Raw genomic sequence first — 18,348 nt, 5'->3', positions numbered from 1 at the left:
AACTCATCGGAAACTATATAGAAAAGTATGGATTTATATAAGAATTCATGGAGGAAACTGTGGGTACCTGGATTCCCATGTAGGAATTTGGATGCATGGATTTCTTTGTGGAAATCTGGATTTCTATAGAATCCGGGGTATCTGGATTTTTATGTTTTTGTCTATTAATACGCGTAGGGGATACCGGGTATGGTTATCTTACGGGTTGGTTGTCACCGCGGTCACAACAGACAAATCGCATGAAATACGAACTTTGATCGGCGTCGAAGAATCGGCGTTAAAAGAGAGGTGATGCCTTCGCGATTCTTGGTCACTGATCGATGAACTGATTGTTATAAATGATCGGTGTGACAACCATACCCGGTTTCCCCCATATGAATAAAAGAATAGATTAATATTTCTATAGGAAACTATATGGCAATCCATCCGAAAACCCCATGTGGGAATCAATATAGAAATCTAGGCTGAATTCTCATATAGATTTTTTTAATAGGATCGCCATTGCGCAGATCCAGAGGTTGTATGCCAGCGTCACCATGGCATGGCATTATTTTGAGAGCATGTGAAAATCATTAATAGTTATGGTGTGATTTCGCAGTAAGATGATGAATTAAATTACATTTTAACGTCGTTGAAAAAAATTTTTTTATTGTTACAAGCTAAAGATATATATATATACTTCTTGTAAAATATTAATATTTTTCTTTGTGTAAGATACAACTCTTATTGTAGACAATCGATTTATTTTTTGTCATTTGTACATTCCAAAATCTTGGGAACGTATATCTCATAAATTCAAGTGTACAATAGGAATAGGAATTAACTTGTAAAGAAATATTAGCCTTAATAATTGATGATTCTTTGACAGAATACCAAGAATCAATTATTGGATTGTAAACTGATGCAGAATATTCTTCAAATAACCAAGCTTTTGTGTCAATGACTAGGCTGTTTGTTGTGTTTCCATTTATACTGTTATTATTTTTTATTTGTTGAGAGTAAACAGTCGGAGATTGAGCTTTCAGAACAATAGGCATTCCCATGTCACTGATTAAATGCTGTTCAAAAACCTTTTGGTAATAAACATGGTACGAATCAAAGTTATTGTTGAGATTAAGAGGTTGATTATTGGTTGGTGTTATGTAGGCTCTCACTACTTTCATAAAATCTTGATATATATTATTGAAAGATTGTGAGTTGTAATTCTCAACCATAATTATTTGATCTCTGTAAAACAATAGAAAGTCTAAAAAGAATTGTTCAGTCAATGATGTGAAAGTTACGAATTCTTTTATGAAATCGAAAATAAATGTCTCAGTAGTAGGTCCGGCGATGAGTTTCTGAAAGTCGTTTTTCGACATCAAAGTATTGGTAATGCCTTCAAATTGTAAGTAAAGCTAGGAATAAATTTTAAAAATATTATTAGATTATTAGCGGATTATTAATAATTAAAAAATGTTAACTCACAGCCCAATAATTTGTGACTTTAAAACCTTCCAGATCAAATTGTTGCAAGTAAATTATTTCAGGCAAACCAGTCAATTCATTATTGACTACAGTAATTTTCAATTGCAAGCCATTGCCATCATAATTTATCGTATCAACTTCGTACAAAGCTGAAAGAGATTGAGGAACAGCTGGTTGAACAGGTGTTAAAAATAAAATTTTCCTTGCAAATTCTCGCATTTTAGAGCTACAAGGACCGGCAGAATTTGCAAAACCCCTAATGGTCGTTAGATGGAAATTGTAAAGATGTTGATTAGTTTCGGTGATCATGAACCAGTGGATTCGCAGGAAATCAGTCATTGTACGTGATTGTTGAAGAAGAATATTGTATGCTCCAAGACGTAGTTTCAGAGGAAGAGTGCGGTCAGTCATTATAGGCCAGAGAAGATCAATAGTGTGATCGTAATTTGAATAAAGAGATCTTAACATTGCTCCTATTGATAGCAAACGGATGTAATCTGGACGTTCAGATACGCTAATTTCGCCGCGAATAATTGGTGATAGGAGTTTATAAATATTTCCCACTTGAACATTGTGGATAACTCCGAGCCAAACAACCTTCATCTCGTAAGTTGGTTCATCTGTTAATATATAGGAGAAAAGAAGTATTAAATATGATCGATAATCATTCATTGGATGAAATGATTTAAATAAATAGTTAGCATACTAATAACGCGATCATAGAAGAAATTCAAATATCTTTCAAGCTCTTCAATGTCTTCAGTTGTATATTGGAATGTTCTGTACACCATAGTACCGAAGGCGAGAATGCTTGCTTTATGAACTTGTGGAGACAAAGCTTTAGTGAAAATGATGAAACGCTGCCACTTAGACAAACGATTTTCGGTTGGCGTTCGTACGTTAAAAGGGAGCTTTGCGAATATTTCTATCGCCTCGAAATCAGTTACTTTTCTCTTTGCTATCGTGTTAACTAGAAAGATATTTGCTGCCGTAGTTCCTAGTTGAGGTAAAATACCTAAAAACAGGCTCCTTAAAATTGGAAACAAAAGAAAACAATGAATAAATGAATAAAAAACGTATTATCGGTAATTAGACTATCACAAAGGAAAATATTTACCTGACAATGGTTTTATGACTAGTTGTTGTATTCTTTATTTCAGAGAAGACTAGTTGAAAAGATGAAACTTTGAAGTATTTCATAGCTTCGAAAATGTTCTTGATAATATTACTATGTTGCCAGTTGGTATTTTCAGCTTCAATATGATTTTCTTGGAGATAATTTGCAGCGTCGTTCAATAATTTTTGTACTTCTGTCATCAAAGCCTTCTGATCGACAACGCGGCGCCCATTAGTAACATCGAAAACTGTATTTTCTGTCTGATATGTTTTTGGCAATAGCCAAAAGTCAGTTATCAGCGATACATTGGTGAAATCAAACTCTGGCCACGTAAATTCTGACGATATGACATTTTCCAAAATAAAAGTCGCTCTACATAATGATTAGAAAATTATTTTATAATGCTATGTCTTCCAATGTACATACACTATAAAAAAAATTGTGGAGTGAACTCGGATTAAATTCGGAGTGTATGCGGAGCGGATGACTGTTTATTCGATCCTCTCAGAGTAAAACTCTCGCCGAAGGGGAGTTTATTTCAATATTAAAAGTCCGAATTGGAGTGAATGCGGATTTAAATTAAGTCCATAATCATTCCGAATTCACTCCAAAATTTTTTAAGTGTAATAACTTACTTGTCCCAAATATTATAAGCATTTGATCTGTTATAGAAAGGATAGAAATTAACTTCTCCATAAGCACTGAGTTTTCGAAGTACTAAATTTTTATTTTTCTCTTGTTGAATTTCATAAACTTTTTTACTGGCCGCGTTTACCATTTCCTAAAATATTAATGCAGTATTTTTATTTCTGAAAATTCTGTTAAATATTATTTTCGTTTTATACTTCTTCTGGTACTGCACAAATCCTTATGTCAACATGATTTAACACATAGGGCTTGTAGTTGATACATTCTGTCGGAGATGTAAATTTAGTAACAATCCAGGTAAGGGTTTCATTTAAATCAGGATACTCGGTATTAATGTCGTAAGTAGTTTTGCATTCACCATTAATCATTTTCTTATGAAATAAACAGAAATATAATTTTAAACTGTTACTTCTAACTACAAACTTTTAATATTCGCTACTTACCTCTTTAGTAACGAAGCTTTGACTTGTTGCCGGTAATTTAAAAGTTATCTTTTCAATGTTTAGTTGAAACATTAAAGCCCATGCAGTTTTCATGTTTTTAGACCAAACTGGTTCATGTTCAGAAAACTTGATACCTTCAAGCTGATAAAAATCAAACAGGTATTAAGTCATATTTATTTTAGCTTATTTACTCATTTAAATATATTATAAAAATGTATATATACCTCGCCTGTTTCACTGAAATCAACAAGAAATGGTTCTTCAATTACTTTAGCAGCTTCAGGAACGGGTTTATGGGACTTGTTCTGATCAAAATGTGTAACTTCTCTATTTTGAAAACCAATCTTAGCATTTTTAAGAGTTAGAATGAAAGCATTTTTAAGATTTGGGTCACCGATGTAACTTGTGATGTGAAATTTTCCTATTATTGAGTAGTGTGGTACAAATGTTGCAGGTTTATCTAATCCAGTTTTCAAATCACCATTGTAATTATAAACCAACGTCTTTCCATCAGGAAACAATGCTATATCACACATCAATGAATTATTATTAATTTGTTATTTCGAATTTATAGTTTCGATATTAGCAATAATAATTATCAAAAATTATGCAAAAATATATTCTCACATTTATCAAAGGGGGTGTTAAGAACGGTTTTCAGATAATTTTGTCCCAGCTTTTCTCTGAAATAAAAGCTCTAAACGCAAAATAAAAATATAGACCCGATGCTTTACTCTATGAACTAGCGAAGTGCACTTGAATTTTTTGATAACTTCCATTTGTTTACGAGAAAAGCTTGGACAAAGTTCCTATTTAATGTACAAGTGCAACAGAGATAGTACCGTTTATCCAGTTTAGTGCGAATAGAGAAACAAATGAAAACGCGTCTTAAGAACATAATTGATCTCGTTTTTAAATCTCTTTTTAAACCCTTAGTAAAAGCTCAAGAGCTCGAAAAAATCGGGAAGTTTTGACGCTGGCCCGCAGGATCAACCGTTTTCCAGATTTTTTTTGTAATGTCGCCCAAGTAAAGCATCCTTTTTATTTTGTAATAAACTTTATGATGACTTCAGAAGTTTTACTTTTGTTTCAACAGTCGGTGGATTAGATAATTTTAAAAATAGCGGATATCCAGGCAATTATGAACAGTTATTAAAAATTAAAAGTTTAAATTTTTTATTTACTTACTTGAAAAATAGTTGTTGCTATTTTGTCCTCTTACAAACGCAGCAAATGCTACTAAGACTTATTCAAAAAATAATTAAATTAGTTTTAGATTTAGTGAAATAACAAATAGAGTATTTTTATGAGCCTTGTTCATAAAAAATTTCAGGGTGCTCACTTTGCCCCACCCTCCCCTATTGAGATCAACGTATAGGAATTCGTTTTATTTTCGCGATCTACGTTTATTAACTCATTTGAACTATGATAAGATCTTCTCAGATATATGTTGATTCAAAAAATGGAACAAATAGTGTCTTCGTAGATTCAAATCATTTTTTCCCGTGTATTGTAAATATTTAATTAATTGAAGAAAATCAAATAAATTATTAACGTGAATTATAAAAAATAATAGATATATTTGTAATATTTAAATCACTAATATTTTAAAGCGTAATAACGTATCAGTGTAATTAATGATCAAATTAAAAAAATCTAACTTACTGGCAATTAAAACTTCGCCTCGAGTCATCGTAAAGAACTAACATCTAGGTTTCAGCAAGTACAATTTATATCAGACACATATTTTACTTCTAATTACTAGGAAGGAGAACTGAAGGTTGCGTGTAACAAATAAAAATTAAATATTTCTAAATTGTATAGGAAACCAGGGCAGGGCAGTCTAACTGGAGCACGACGGACTTTTAAAAAAATTTTGAAAAAACAAAAAAAAAAAAAAATTTCCATAGTCTACATTGATGAATTTGATGTAATTTACAACTTTCCTCTACATTAAAATGATTTTTAACTCAAAAAAAAAATATTTTTTTAATATAGAGTTTCTAAGCAATTTATAAACATAATAGAGTATTTTGGGTAAAATGAAATAAAAGTTCTTTCTTCTCAAATTTATTATTTTGGCTGTAAAGATAGGGGTTCAATATCGATACATCATTAGAGGTTTGTTTAATATATGCATTGAATTAACGGGTTCAACGTTTTCTTTGAACAAAAAAAATTTGTTTAAAATAATATTTTCGGGACAGATTGTCCTGGAATATAATTTTTTTGTCATACATATCGAAAGATAATCATTGATTTATTCAATATAAGTAAGATTAGAATATGGAAAGTTATTTAAAAGTAAAAAAAATTTCCCGGATTTATTTTTTATCATTTTTTGGAGGGGGTCCGTTGTGTCTCGAAGAAAAAATTATGATAGATTTCGTTCGAGATAAATCAAAACCACTTGTACCCGGTGTTCAAACATGTCGTGCCTCAATCTCCCAATGTTAAATGATTATAAATTATAAAATATAGATGATTTAATATTTTAAATCATTTAAGAAAAAACATTTTTTTTAATTGTTCTAATTAAAAGAACAAAAAGTCATTAACATTAAATTAGATAAGAAATTATCTAATATCATAAATTTATACCTGTTGAGTTCACGATCTTTTTGAAATGTGTAGCAGTTTTATTAAAAATTTTTTTATAAAATAAATTGATTCATTTATTGATAAAAATTTATGAAATCGCGAAATTTCTTTAATTTTTATTTCGAAATTAAAAAACTTCATTCGTATATTAAAAAAAGCTTGAGTACTAATTTTCAGGCCTAATCTGTGAAGGTTTTTATGATTTTGAAAACATCTAAAAATTGTAGGTTCGATAAATTTATAAGTCATCACATTAAGTGGACTATAAAGATAATGACATCGATATTGTAATCATGTTTTTGTCTTAAAATTTAGTGTAAAGAAAAAAAAATCTGACCTCGATTTTTTTTTAGCTATTAATTTGTATTATTTTAAAATTTGAAAAAATAAAATTTTTCACACCATAAGTTAATAATCGATTCGAATAACTTCGATTTTTTAGGATAGATTTATATATTTTTTTTTTTTTTTAAATCTTTTTATTTATTTTGACGCCTTCTATCAAAGAAAACAATATTACAGAAATAAATATATAGCTGTAGTTTGAAATTTCGGTTATCAAAAAAGTAATAAAAGTTTGGTATTTTGAATATTTCCAGATTACTCTGTATAGGGTAAAAGTACCATTTGTGGCTACTGCTCCATTTTCGGACTTAACACTACGTTACTAAAACAAAACTTGTATTGCAATAATGTGATGAAAAGTATCTCGGAACAAATTACACCATAAACATATTTCGATTTACGGTTCAGTTTTTAAATAATTTCAAAAAAAAAACAATTTTCAGTAAATAATTTTATTTATATCATTTCAATATATAAACATATAATTCATACATGTGACAAAGTAAAACTGTAAATTATAAAAATAGCTGCTATTTATATGATTACATTGTATAAAAGGTTCTATTTGCAATTGGTTTAATTTTTATGATGTTACCACAATTTTTAATATGAAATTTGATTGGGAATAATATAATGTCATATTTTTCCAAACGTGGTAAAATTTCCATGTATTGTTCGTTTGTGATTGCGTTCGATTGACTTTCACAATTGAATGATGTTATTTCGTATTGTTTTTCATTGTCAGTAAATACGACTTGAGTAGAATTCGTGATGTTACTCATTTCTGGAGTGTTAATTTTTTCAACATTACAAGTCGGACACAGTATCGTCAAATTTTCATCGTTTTCTTGGACAGTTACGGTATTTTTGTTGTAGATCATCACATTTGCTTCTGTAAATTTAATTTCCCAGAATCTTGGATTGAAGTATTTCAAAAACTTTATAGCAGGATTGTAATTAACATCAGCGTGGTAAGAAAGATCGGCATTGACAACAGATGACTGCTTAAAAGAGTGCCAGGAATCAACTACTGGATGATAAACTGATATGGAATAATCATGGAACAACCAAACTTTTGCACCAACGTTTGTACTTATCGCAGAATTATCCATCGTTTGGTTATTGATACTCATTGGGAAAGAGAAAACAACCGGCGAATAGGATTTTATAACAACGGGTAATCCCATGTCACTGACTAAATACTGCTCATCCATGTTTTGGTAGAATACGTGATGGGAAACAAAATCATTATGATGTTTGGCAGTTTGAGTATTCGCCACTGGAGTTAGATAGCTGTTAATAACTTCTTCAATGTCCTTATTAAAACCCAAGAAACTTTCATTGTCGTAGTATTCGACCATAACTGCCTGATCTCTGTAAAACAACAGTAAGTCTATGAAGGAATGTGATGACAAGGTCACAGAAACTGCAAATTTTTTAATGAAATCAAAAATGAAGGTTTCGGAAATTGGGCCATTGATGAATTTCAAAAAGTCATTTTTGAACAGCATCAACATATTATTCATGCCTTCAAGTTGTAAGTAAAGCTAGAAAAAAAATATTGTTACACTAAGATATGCTTTAGTAGTCAGCTTTTTTGTAAATCTAGAAAACTAGTAATTTAACTTACAGCCCAGTTGCTGGTGATTTTATGATCTTGCATGATAAATTGCTGTATGTAAATAATTTTGGGTACTTCTGTGAATTCATCATGAACTACGGTAATTTTGACCAGTAAGCCATCGCTTTCGGAATTCATTGAGTCAATAACGTACAGAGTCGACAAATCGTGAGAAACTGTAGCGGGAACGTGAGTAAATAGCAAAATTTTAGTTGAAAATTCTCGCATTTTTGCTAGACATGGACATTTTGAATTTGCAAAACTTCTGATGGTCGTTAAATGGAAATTGTAAAGATGTTGATTAGTTTCGGTGATCATGAACCAGTGGATTCGCAGGAAATCAGTCATTGTACGTGATTGTTGAAGAAGAATATTGTATGCTCCAAGACGTAGTTTCAGAGGAAGAGTGCGGTCAGTCATTATAGGCCAGAGAAGATCAATAGCGTGATCGTAATTTGAATAAAGAGATCTTAACATTGCTCCTATTGATAGCAAACGGATGTAATCTGGATGTTCAGATACGCTAATTTCGCCGCGAACAATTGGTGATAGGAGTTTATAAATATTTCCAACTTGAACATTGTGGATAACTCCGAGCCAAACAACCTTCATCTCGTAAGTTGGTTCATCTGTTAATATATAGGAGAAAAGAAGTATTAAATATGATCGATAATCGTTCATTGGATGAAATGATTTAAATAAATAGTTAGCATACTAATAACGCGATCATAGAAGAAATTCAAATATCTTTCAAGCTCTTCAATGTCTTCAGTTGTATATTGGAATGTTCTGTACACCATAGTACCGAAGGCGAGAATGTATGCTTTATAAACTCGTGGAGCCAGAGTTTTACTAAAATTCATGAAATGCTTCCACTTATATAAAAGAGTTTTAGTGGGGTTACGAATATTGAAAGGAAGCTTTGTCAACATTTCTATTGCTACGAAATCAGTGACTTCTCCACGTTGTATAATATCAAATACAAAGATATTTGCTGCAGTAGTTCCCACTTGAGATACCACACCGAGATACAAATTCCTTAAAATTAAAAAAAAAGTAATAAATGTTTTAGTACTCCGACTATCGCTGACTAGAGTAATTGTATTAAATATTTACTCTATATTTTTGTCTTGACCAGTCGTAGTATTTCGAATTTCTGCAAAGATTTGTACGAAAGACGAAATTTCGAAGTACTTCATAGTTTCGAGGATATTGTTGATAGCGTTGCTATGTTGCCAGTTCGGTTCATCAGCTTTAATATGATTTTCTTTGAGATAATTCGCGGCTTCTTTCAACAGATTTTGTACTTTGCTTTTTAACACTTCTTGTTCGACAGAATGGCGGCCATTAGTAATATCCAAAGTTGCATTTCCTGCATGATAAGTTTTTGGGGATTCGTAAGCCCAGTCAGTAATTAACGGTAATTTGCTGAAATTAGCTGCGTTTGATGTGTACTCAGTTGACGGTTCAATTTTCGCAAAAATGAATTCAGCGCTAATAATATACAAAGTTAATAATCTCTATTTTATTCTTATGTATCTCAGATAAATTGTTACGACTACTTACTTATACGAAACGTAATGAGCTATATGTTTGTGATAGAATGGGAAGTTATTAATTTCGCCATGAGCAATAAGCTTCCGAAGTAAAAGGGTATTATCATCTTTTTTTTCAATTTCATAAACTTTCGTACTAGCCGTGTTCAGTTTTTCCTTAAAAATAAAAGAAGCCTTATTAATATCTTAAACTGTTCTATTAGAAAAAAGAAATTTTTTAAATGCGACGTATTTCTTTTTTACCTCTGCAGGCTGTGCACAAGCTATAACATCAACATAATCGAAAGTAGAACGTGCAAAGTTGCTGCATTCAGTCGGTGACGAAAATTTAGTAACTACAAAAGTAGGGGTATCATTGGGAGCCGGGTACTTGACGTGAATGTCATACGTGGTTTTACATTGACCATGAATTGTTTTCTAATGAACCAAACATAAAATCTTTTAAATTGGGAACTAAATATTATTATTTTCGTTTCCTACCTCTGGGATAACGAAACTTTGAATTTTTGCTGGTAATTCAAACGACATTTTTTCAAAATTCAGTTGAAGCATCGAAGCCCATGCAAACTTCATGTTCTTTGACCAAACAGGTTCATATTCAGACATCTTTATACTTTCAAGCTGTGAAAATTAAACAAAAAATTCATAAAATGATACCACAAAAACGATGGAAAAATAATGGAAAAATTTGAATGAAATAGAGGAAGTCTTACTTGATTCCATTTATTGAAAATCATGAGAAATGGCTCTTCAATTACTTTGGCAACTTGAGGAATAGAAGTGAAAGACGGAGTTTGCTCAGAAGATTTTCCATTGTGAAGATCAGTAGTTAAATGTTTGAAAGTTGCGATGAAAGCATTTTTAACACTTGTATCACTGGTATAATGAGTGATGTAGAATTTTCCATGAAGTATGTATTGAGAGTTAAATGGCCCTTCCGTTGATCCAGCTTTCACACTTCCATGGTAATCATAGACCAACGTCTTTCCATAAGGAAATAATGCTAAACAATGTACCAAGTGATGTTTATATTTTTAAATCCAATCTAATCTAATACGATTACACAGAAAAAAAGGATTTCTTAGCGCAAAAAATTTTCACTTGCCCTAAAAAATTTTATTCATTATGAATTGAAAACGAAAATTTTCTTGGAGTGAAAAAAATTTTCTCTGATCCTAAGAAAATTTTTGTTTTCATTTCATAATAAAAAATTTTTCTTGTGCTAAGAAATATTTTTTCTTCTGTATAGTGAAAACTATTCGATGTCTTGAAAAATTTTAATGAAAATTTGTGAAATTAAACCAAACAAGAGAACTCATTTTTTAGCTTACAAAAAAATGTCTAGCATAAGTTTTTCTGGAAAAATTTAGTAGATTTTATTTGATTGAGACTTATTTTGTAGATTTACAGAAAAAAAATTTCGATATCTGATTTCTAACTTTTGTGAAATAATTAGTGGCATACTTGGTGTAAATATTGTAAAAAATACCTCTAATTCATTTTTCTTATTTAAATACAAGTTCAGTAAAAAAAAAAAAAAAATTTTTTTTCATATTATATATTTGGCAATTTCATTTTTAAATATAATTTTTTTTTCATTGTTAGTCTATTAAAAATATATCAACTTATCGACAATTTTTATTATTACGAGTGTCATAATAGTACATAATCTTTTTGAGAAATAACTACTATAATTGCTCTTTATCATCTAAATTGTTTTTTTTTTAATAGAATTCGTTATGCAACAATCATGACCATAAAAAATAGTTAAAGATCATAAAATCTGCGAGCCAACATTTAAGGGGTTAATAGCACAATTAAACTATTAATAGAGACTTTAAAAAAAATTTGGAGTAGATTCTATCTAAAAAACAACAAATATTGACCATATAAAAATGAAGCTCTATAAATTTATCAAATGTTTGTGTAATAGATTTTTTTAATCGTCGTTTTTGTTACAATCTGTGCACTAAATTTATTGATTTAGCGGATAAATTATAGTCAAAAATGATCAATAATGATAACAAATTTTTTTTTTTTGCTTAATTGATTTTTCCGGTATATTTTTCCGGATCTGTTTAGATCTGACTAGATTCATTATAATTTGGATATATAGATTTAGACAGAATGCAGATCTGCCCAGATTTAGAAGTTAGACCAAATTCGCTCTAGACATTATCATAACTTTTTTTTTCGACGTTATTTAAATATTTATTAATTTTTAATAAAATTTTAATACTCACTTGGACGATTGTTTTCAACAGTTCTCCCATTCGCAAAAGCGAGATACACTAGCCAAACTGAATTAACAAAAATAATACAGATAAGAAGTTGAAAAGATAAATAAATATTTTCTACATTTATTATGCGTATATATATGATCATGAAAAACGTAATATATTTTTTTAAGTACATGTTAGTGTTAAATTGTAGGTATATCAGATGAAAATAATATTTCAAATATTTTTCTAATATTGCATGTCATTATATACTATATAGAATCAGTTGAAAATCCAAAGTGGTAAGAACCACTGGTTTTAGACTCTATAAGTACTTGTTTTTGACATTTCTTATTTTATAGACTAATAGAGTACGTAAATAACACGGAACAAATGCTTTTACTATATTTGAAGATATTTTAATTGCATATTATTCAATTATACTATTTTTTGTATGCTTTATAACAAAATGAAATATATATATATATATATATATATATATATATATATATATATATATATATATATATAAAGTAGCTGATATAGGTAGGGATGTGTAAATCTATAGATTTACGTAACTTTATGTGGGTGTAGGATGTCTATATAGATCTGCATAGATCTTATGATGCATAAAAAACATGTTTACGTGAATCTAATCCATTTTTTCACAGGTGGTATCCTGTCCAAAATTATAGATTTTACCCGCTATATGAGATGTATACTGTCGATATTTTTCGGGCATATAAATTTCATATATTTTTATGATTATCAAAAAATTGAATCCCAAAATATGTTAAAAAAGCAATATAAGTAAAAAAATATAATTCAACTTACCAGTTAAGAAGGGTATTCGATGAGCCATCGTGAGAAATTGATGCTTCAGTCAAAATTAGGTTCGATTTTTATACTCTTCCACAAGCGCAGTTTCATAATTTAATTTTAGACTGGGAAAACCAAAAAGTATTGATGTCAAACGAAATATATGTAATATCTACCAAAATGGCATTTATTAGATATGTGTCTGGGTGATCGATTACCTAATTGTTCAGATTTTTTTTTAGCTATCCAATTATTTGACAAGGCGTTAAAAAAAATATATTTTCATCGACCAATAAGATTAATTTGAAATATTGCAATTATCCTTTATACACTGTACAAAATCACCGGGGTAAGTCCAAGCGGTGTAGGTGTTAAGATTGACGGTGTTAAATTTCAACACCAAAAGCGATGTGAAAAAAAACGTCACCGCCGGTATAAATATTCTGTACCGGTGTTCAAAAATATTACCTGGTGTTAAAATAAAGCCGCCGCTGGTGTAGATATTCTAGACCGGTGTTAAAATATTTAACTATATATATATTTTTGCTTACTCGATCACTATACTTGTAATGAATGATATTTTTTATTAATTTTCATAAAGAACTGACATTTTTTGTGTTTTGTAATCTTTAAAGTTATTACTCCAAGCGGACGCACATTACACCGCTTTTACATCGGTTACCTTGCTTATACACCGATATTCCTTCGCTTTTACACCGGTTTAACACCGGTATTTTAACACCACCCGCCTCCTACACCGTCGTAATTTTGTTTTAACACCGGGAAAGTTAAAATGACTCCATTTTTAACACCACTCTTTTTACAGTGTAAGCGTAATCTTTTAATTTTTTCAAATTATGAAAGTATATTTCAGACATGAATAAATAAATATGTAATGATAAACAATTCAAATTTAAAATTTATTCGATGTAGATTTACTGAATGTTGTTGTTTTAATTGCATTGATGACGTGTAAACTTTTAAAAAATTTTAAAGGTATATTTTAATATAACAAGTTCAAACTACGCGTATGTGAAAATTTTAATATATGTATTTTAAAGTATCTTATGATGTAATTTCTCTATATTTTTTAACTGTCAATTCAGTCAGTCTTTAAAGAATCATAGTTTTGTAATTTTTGACTTTGTTTATAGGGCAAGCAATATCGTTGACGGCTTTGTTAAGCGACAATGTAATTTTTGCCATAAGTCGTAAAAATATAAAATTTATTTTTCAATTTTTTCATTCCCATAATATCAGCTTCTATTTTTTTTTTTTCAAATTCGCAGAAGAAAGCTGGTAAATATTTACATGATCAGACTCTCAATTGGCTCGAATATTCAAAGCTTGAATTTAAATTAAAAAGCCAATTATTTAACTCATTTTTCTGAAAAATTCAACATGACTTTTCTCGAAAATAAAGAAAATTATTTATGTATTTTTGTTTAATCAAAAAAATTATTGCAATTGACGTCACGCACTATGAGATAATATTTTTTCAAATGTTCATCATAAGTTTTTTAAACAAGTAATTAGTCTAAAAATAAAAATTACTTCAACAAATATTTTTTTATTTATTTATTATTTTTTTTTTGCGTCTGATAATCATGTGTTATTTGCGCAATCTACAAATAAGTTTCTTAGATAATTTAAAAATACATTGTCAATTAGCTCGTAGATGTTACTTGAACAACAATACAATTAAATTGTTTTCAAGAAAAAAAATTTTAAAAAAACCTTCAATGCCATATCTATTAACTTTAATTAATTAAAGAAAAATGTAACTCCAAATATAGGGGAGGGAAGGGCAAAACGGGGTACTTAAGAAAATATCAAGTTTTCGAGGACTAAAATACACTAAATTTTTGCAAGTAATTTATATGAAGAAAAATTATATTTTGCATGATTATTGGATACAAAAAAAGAAAAAAATATTTTTAATATTTTTTATCATATAACAAAAGTCATTAATATTTTTCAACTGACAGGTGATTTGTGAAAAAATTAAAAAAAAAAAATTCTAAATAACACTTAATTATATTTACAAAAGTGATTTTGGAATGTTTAAACACCATTTAAAATATAAAATTTTGGTGATACCTCGTTTTGCCCCCCCCCCCCCTATGTAGACCTTTAATTGTTCAATAATTTCCACTGCTAAGCTATTTTATATACTTTTGAATAAAAATTTTATTGAAATAATATAAGTAAATGTCATAGATATATTTTTGCATAAAAATTATAAAAAAATTAACATTATACAAGTCATTAGCCAAATACATCGATACTATTGTAACATATAAAAAAATGACATATATAATACGAATGATTAATCAATCATACTGCAGTATTGATGTCAATCGCAGGTTTAACCACAATGAGTTTACCACAATCTTTGATTGGTGCTGAAATTACGGCCATTTTATCGTAGTTTTCAGTCCATGTCCAAATCGAGTCATGGTCTGGAATCTCGTATGATGCATCCTTACAATTGAATGATGTTACCTCATATTGTCTGTCTTTCTTTATGAATTTGTACGAATAATTGTGATGCGCATTTTTCCCAATCACAATTTCTTCATCATTACAAGTCGAACATGCTTATTTTAAAGTATCAGTATGATAATCTTCAATAGAAACAATATTCTTACTATAATACAGCAGATTAGCTTCAGTAATTTTTAGAATCCAGTATCTTGGGTAAATTAATCTCATGAATTTAATCGTAGGTTTCAAAGTTTCGTCGAATTGGAAAGAAATGTTAGCATTGGCAATTGATGACTGGTCAACAGAGTGCCAAGTATCAAGAATTGGATTCTAAATAGACGCAGTGTACACGCGAGTCGATGAAAGTTTAGCATCAACTTGTATTTCTATTGTTGTATTATCTGTCTGTAAATTATTTTTCACCTCGAAGTAGTAAACAGTAGGAGATACATCTCTCAATACAATCGGGAATCCCAAATCACTGACTAAATACTACGATTATAGAAGAAATTTAAATAATTGTTGAGTGTTTCATTGTCTTTATTCGGTAGCCCATTGTTGAATGTTCTATGCACTAAGGTAGAAATAGAAATGATACAGGATTTACGGACTTGTGGAGAGAGAATTTCACTTTCTTCAATCTAGGAGTGTAATTCTTTCAAAAATTTTTCAGATGGATCTCTAATGTTGAATGGAAGTTTTGCCAACATTTCTGTTGCATTACTATCACTGACTTTTTTATTCTTTATAAGATCCCAAGAAAAGAGAGTCGCTGCGATGGTTCCTACTTGAGATACGATACCCACGAACAAACTTCTAAAAAGTGGAAAAGAAACAAAATATAAAATGTATCAGTTAATTGACTTTTAAAAAAAATAATCCGTGTGTGAGATATTTATTTACTTTATAACTTTTTCATGATGAGTCGCAGCATTCTGGATTGTTTCGTATGATGAAATTTCGGCGTAGCTTAAATGCTCGAGGATTCTAATGACGACTTTGCTTAGATGCCAGTTGGGTTCTTTGGCTTCAATCGGATTCTCTTCCAGATAATTAATGGCATCGTTCAATAGTTGTTTGACTTCAGTTATCAAAGCCGGTTAATTGACAACGTGACGGCCATTAGTATCATCAAAAGCTGCATTTTCTGCGTAATGGGTTTTCGGTGTTTGGTAGCTCCAGTCAGTAGTTAATTCTGCATTGCCAAAATTGGCTGCGGTCCATGAAAACTCAGTTGATGGTACAACTTTTTCGGAGTTATTAGTTTCGGTTCAGTGTTTGAAAACCGCGGAGTTTGAAAAAAGAGGGAAGTTTTGGGACTGGCTCACAGAGTCAACCGTTTTCCCGATTTTTTTCATTGATTTAGTTTTTCAAAAGATAATATAATGAAAATACCATTATGATTATAAGAAGATCCCTTGTTTTTATCAAATTTATTGTGAACCTGATTTTTAAGTTATGAAAATTGATTAAACGAAAAAAATTGCCACCTAAAAATAGGCGAAAAATGATTTACAATGTTAATAAAATTTTTTGTAATTGCGACAGATTAAACGAATTAATATAAGACATTATATAAAAGAATTTTAGTATATGACATTGAAATATAATAATCTTTGAAAATAATAAAATAATGTAGAGGTATATAATTATAGGTCTTCATTAATTACCACTAATTACATTACACCGGAATTGTACTTGTTTTTTCGATATATTGTTAATTACAGAACTTTGAAATTAGCTTCTAGTTTAAAAACAATTTTATATTTATTTGCTAAATTCAATGCTGTTAAATGCTTTCATTTTTAATTATTTTATGCAATTAAAAAAAAAAAATTGTTTTCGATGGCTTGACTATATACTAAAAATTAAAAATAATCAATTTAGAACCGATATTTCATTAGATGAAATTTTTTTTGATTTTCTATCGAGTTAATTTTTTAAGTGGTTTATTATCGTAAAAAAAGCAATCGTAAAGTGTAATTGAAAAAGTTATTATTGTATTTTTCGATCAAATGATGATCTCACCGCCAAATATGATTTTATCTATTAATGTGCGTTTTTTATGACATACTGCTGTAATTATCTATTACACAAAAGTAGGTTTCATAAAACTTTTAATAATCATAAAATGAATGAACTCATACAACTTCGTTTTATAAGATTATTGGATGGAATATTTTTTTCATAAAGTAAACTTTTTTATTGGAAAAAAATACCACCCATATATGTACATTTTTATATATATATATATATTTATTCATATTATTAAGTATCATATTTTTGTAAATAATTAAAGCAAAATTTTAAAGTCATAGTTATAAATGAAGAAATTATAGAATTATCAAACCATTAATTTATTGAAAGGCCAATTAATTTTATCAATTTCAATTTGAAATTCAATTACATTTCATTGTTGAATCGAAAAAATTCTACAGTTATTACCAATTATCAATTAATCCTTTATATTATTAGAATAAAGATTCTAATGAGAAAAATATTGCTAATACTAAAATAGTATCTTATACATCATGTAAAATCGGTATTGTACTCGATGTCACTAAATGTATACAATAGTTGATGTATGAATGCATGAAGAAAAACGCCGGTAAATGTCTAAAGCCAACGCCATGCTGTCAGAGTTATAAAAATAATTAACTTTATCCTTATTAAAATAGATTCATACTTTACAAAATTGGGTACTTTGTTGACAACTATTCACTTGAAAAATTTTAACTGAACGAAAAAAAGTTATCTTTGGTGTTATTTCGTATCAATTAATAAATATATAAGGTCATAAAGTTCAACTGACGTTGTTTTGATCTACACGTCCCAAGTAACACATATTTGAGCAAGATTCTGGTGCCAGTACCTTGATTAAAACCCCTAGTCACTAGTGTCTTTTTCTATGTATGGGTCTTGCGTAAAATCATGTTGCAAGAAATCGTCATCAAGACTTGTACATGGCTTGCTCAAGGTATTACACACAAGAATATTGAAAAAAATCTTAAATACGGTGCAGTTG

General features: G+C 29.4%; 2 protein-coding genes across 2 annotated transcripts; both read right to left on the bottom strand.

The window, feature by feature from the left end:
* Positions 1–628: 628 nt before the first annotated feature.
* LOC103568359 (uncharacterized) lies at positions 629–5,394 on the bottom strand. The gene is made up of 10 exons (XM_014440944.2): positions 5,341–5,394; positions 4,864–4,920; positions 3,900–4,198; positions 3,676–3,816; positions 3,430–3,603; positions 3,220–3,365; positions 2,585–2,956; positions 2,174–2,496; positions 1,468–2,087; positions 629–1,397 (listed from the first exon to the last, which is right to left on the bottom strand). The coding sequence occupies exons 1-10, from the start codon at positions 5,366–5,368 to the stop codon at positions 693–695; spliced, it is 2,865 nt and encodes a 954-aa protein (XP_014296430.2). The 5' UTR covers positions 5,369–5,394; the 3' UTR covers positions 629–692.
* A 1,769-nt stretch (positions 5,395–7,163) lies between these two features.
* LOC103568361 (vitellogenin-5) lies at positions 7,164–12,879 on the bottom strand. The gene is made up of 10 exons (XM_014440805.2): positions 12,852–12,879; positions 12,042–12,098; positions 10,512–10,801; positions 10,279–10,419; positions 10,042–10,215; positions 9,809–9,954; positions 9,359–9,736; positions 8,958–9,280; positions 8,252–8,871; positions 7,164–8,168 (listed from the first exon to the last, which is right to left on the bottom strand). Exons 1-10 carry the CDS (start codon positions 12,877–12,879, stop codon positions 7,164–7,166), a joined length of 3,162 nt encoding a protein of 1,053 aa, XP_014296291.2.
* Between the last annotated feature and the right edge of the window lie 5,469 nt (positions 12,880–18,348).

The sequence above is a fragment of the Microplitis demolitor genome, chromosome 4 (genome assembly GCF_026212275.2).
Source record: "Microplitis demolitor isolate Queensland-Clemson2020A chromosome 4, iyMicDemo2.1a, whole genome shotgun sequence".
In the NCBI taxonomy this organism is placed as follows: Eukaryota; Metazoa; Arthropoda; class Insecta; order Hymenoptera; family Braconidae; genus Microplitis; species Microplitis demolitor.
Note: the sequence above shows the minus strand (reverse complement) of the source record. Positions and strands in the feature narration are given on the sequence as shown.

Coding starts and splice junctions, on each gene's coding strand:
- LOC103568359 (XM_014440944.2), bottom strand. CDS start 5,368: ATGACTCGAGGCGAAGTTTTAATTGCCA. Junction 4,921..5,340: donor AGGCGAAGTTTTAATTGCCA/GTAAGTTAGATT, acceptor TTTTTGAATAAG/TCTTAGTAGCATTTGCTGCG. Junction 3,604..3,675: donor AAAGCTTCGTTACTAAAGAG/GTAAGTAGCGAA, acceptor TTATTTCATAAG/AAAATGATTAATGGTGAATG.
- LOC103568361 (XM_014440805.2), bottom strand. CDS start 12,879: ATGGCTCATCGAATACCCTTCTTAACTG. Junction 10,420..10,511: donor TTTTCAATAAATGGAATCAA/GTAAGACTTCCT, acceptor TAATTTTCACAG/CTTGAAAGTATAAAGATGTC. Junction 8,169..8,251: donor AAATCACCAGCAACTGGGCT/GTAAGTTAAATT, acceptor TTTTTTTTCTAG/CTTTACTTACAACTTGAAGG.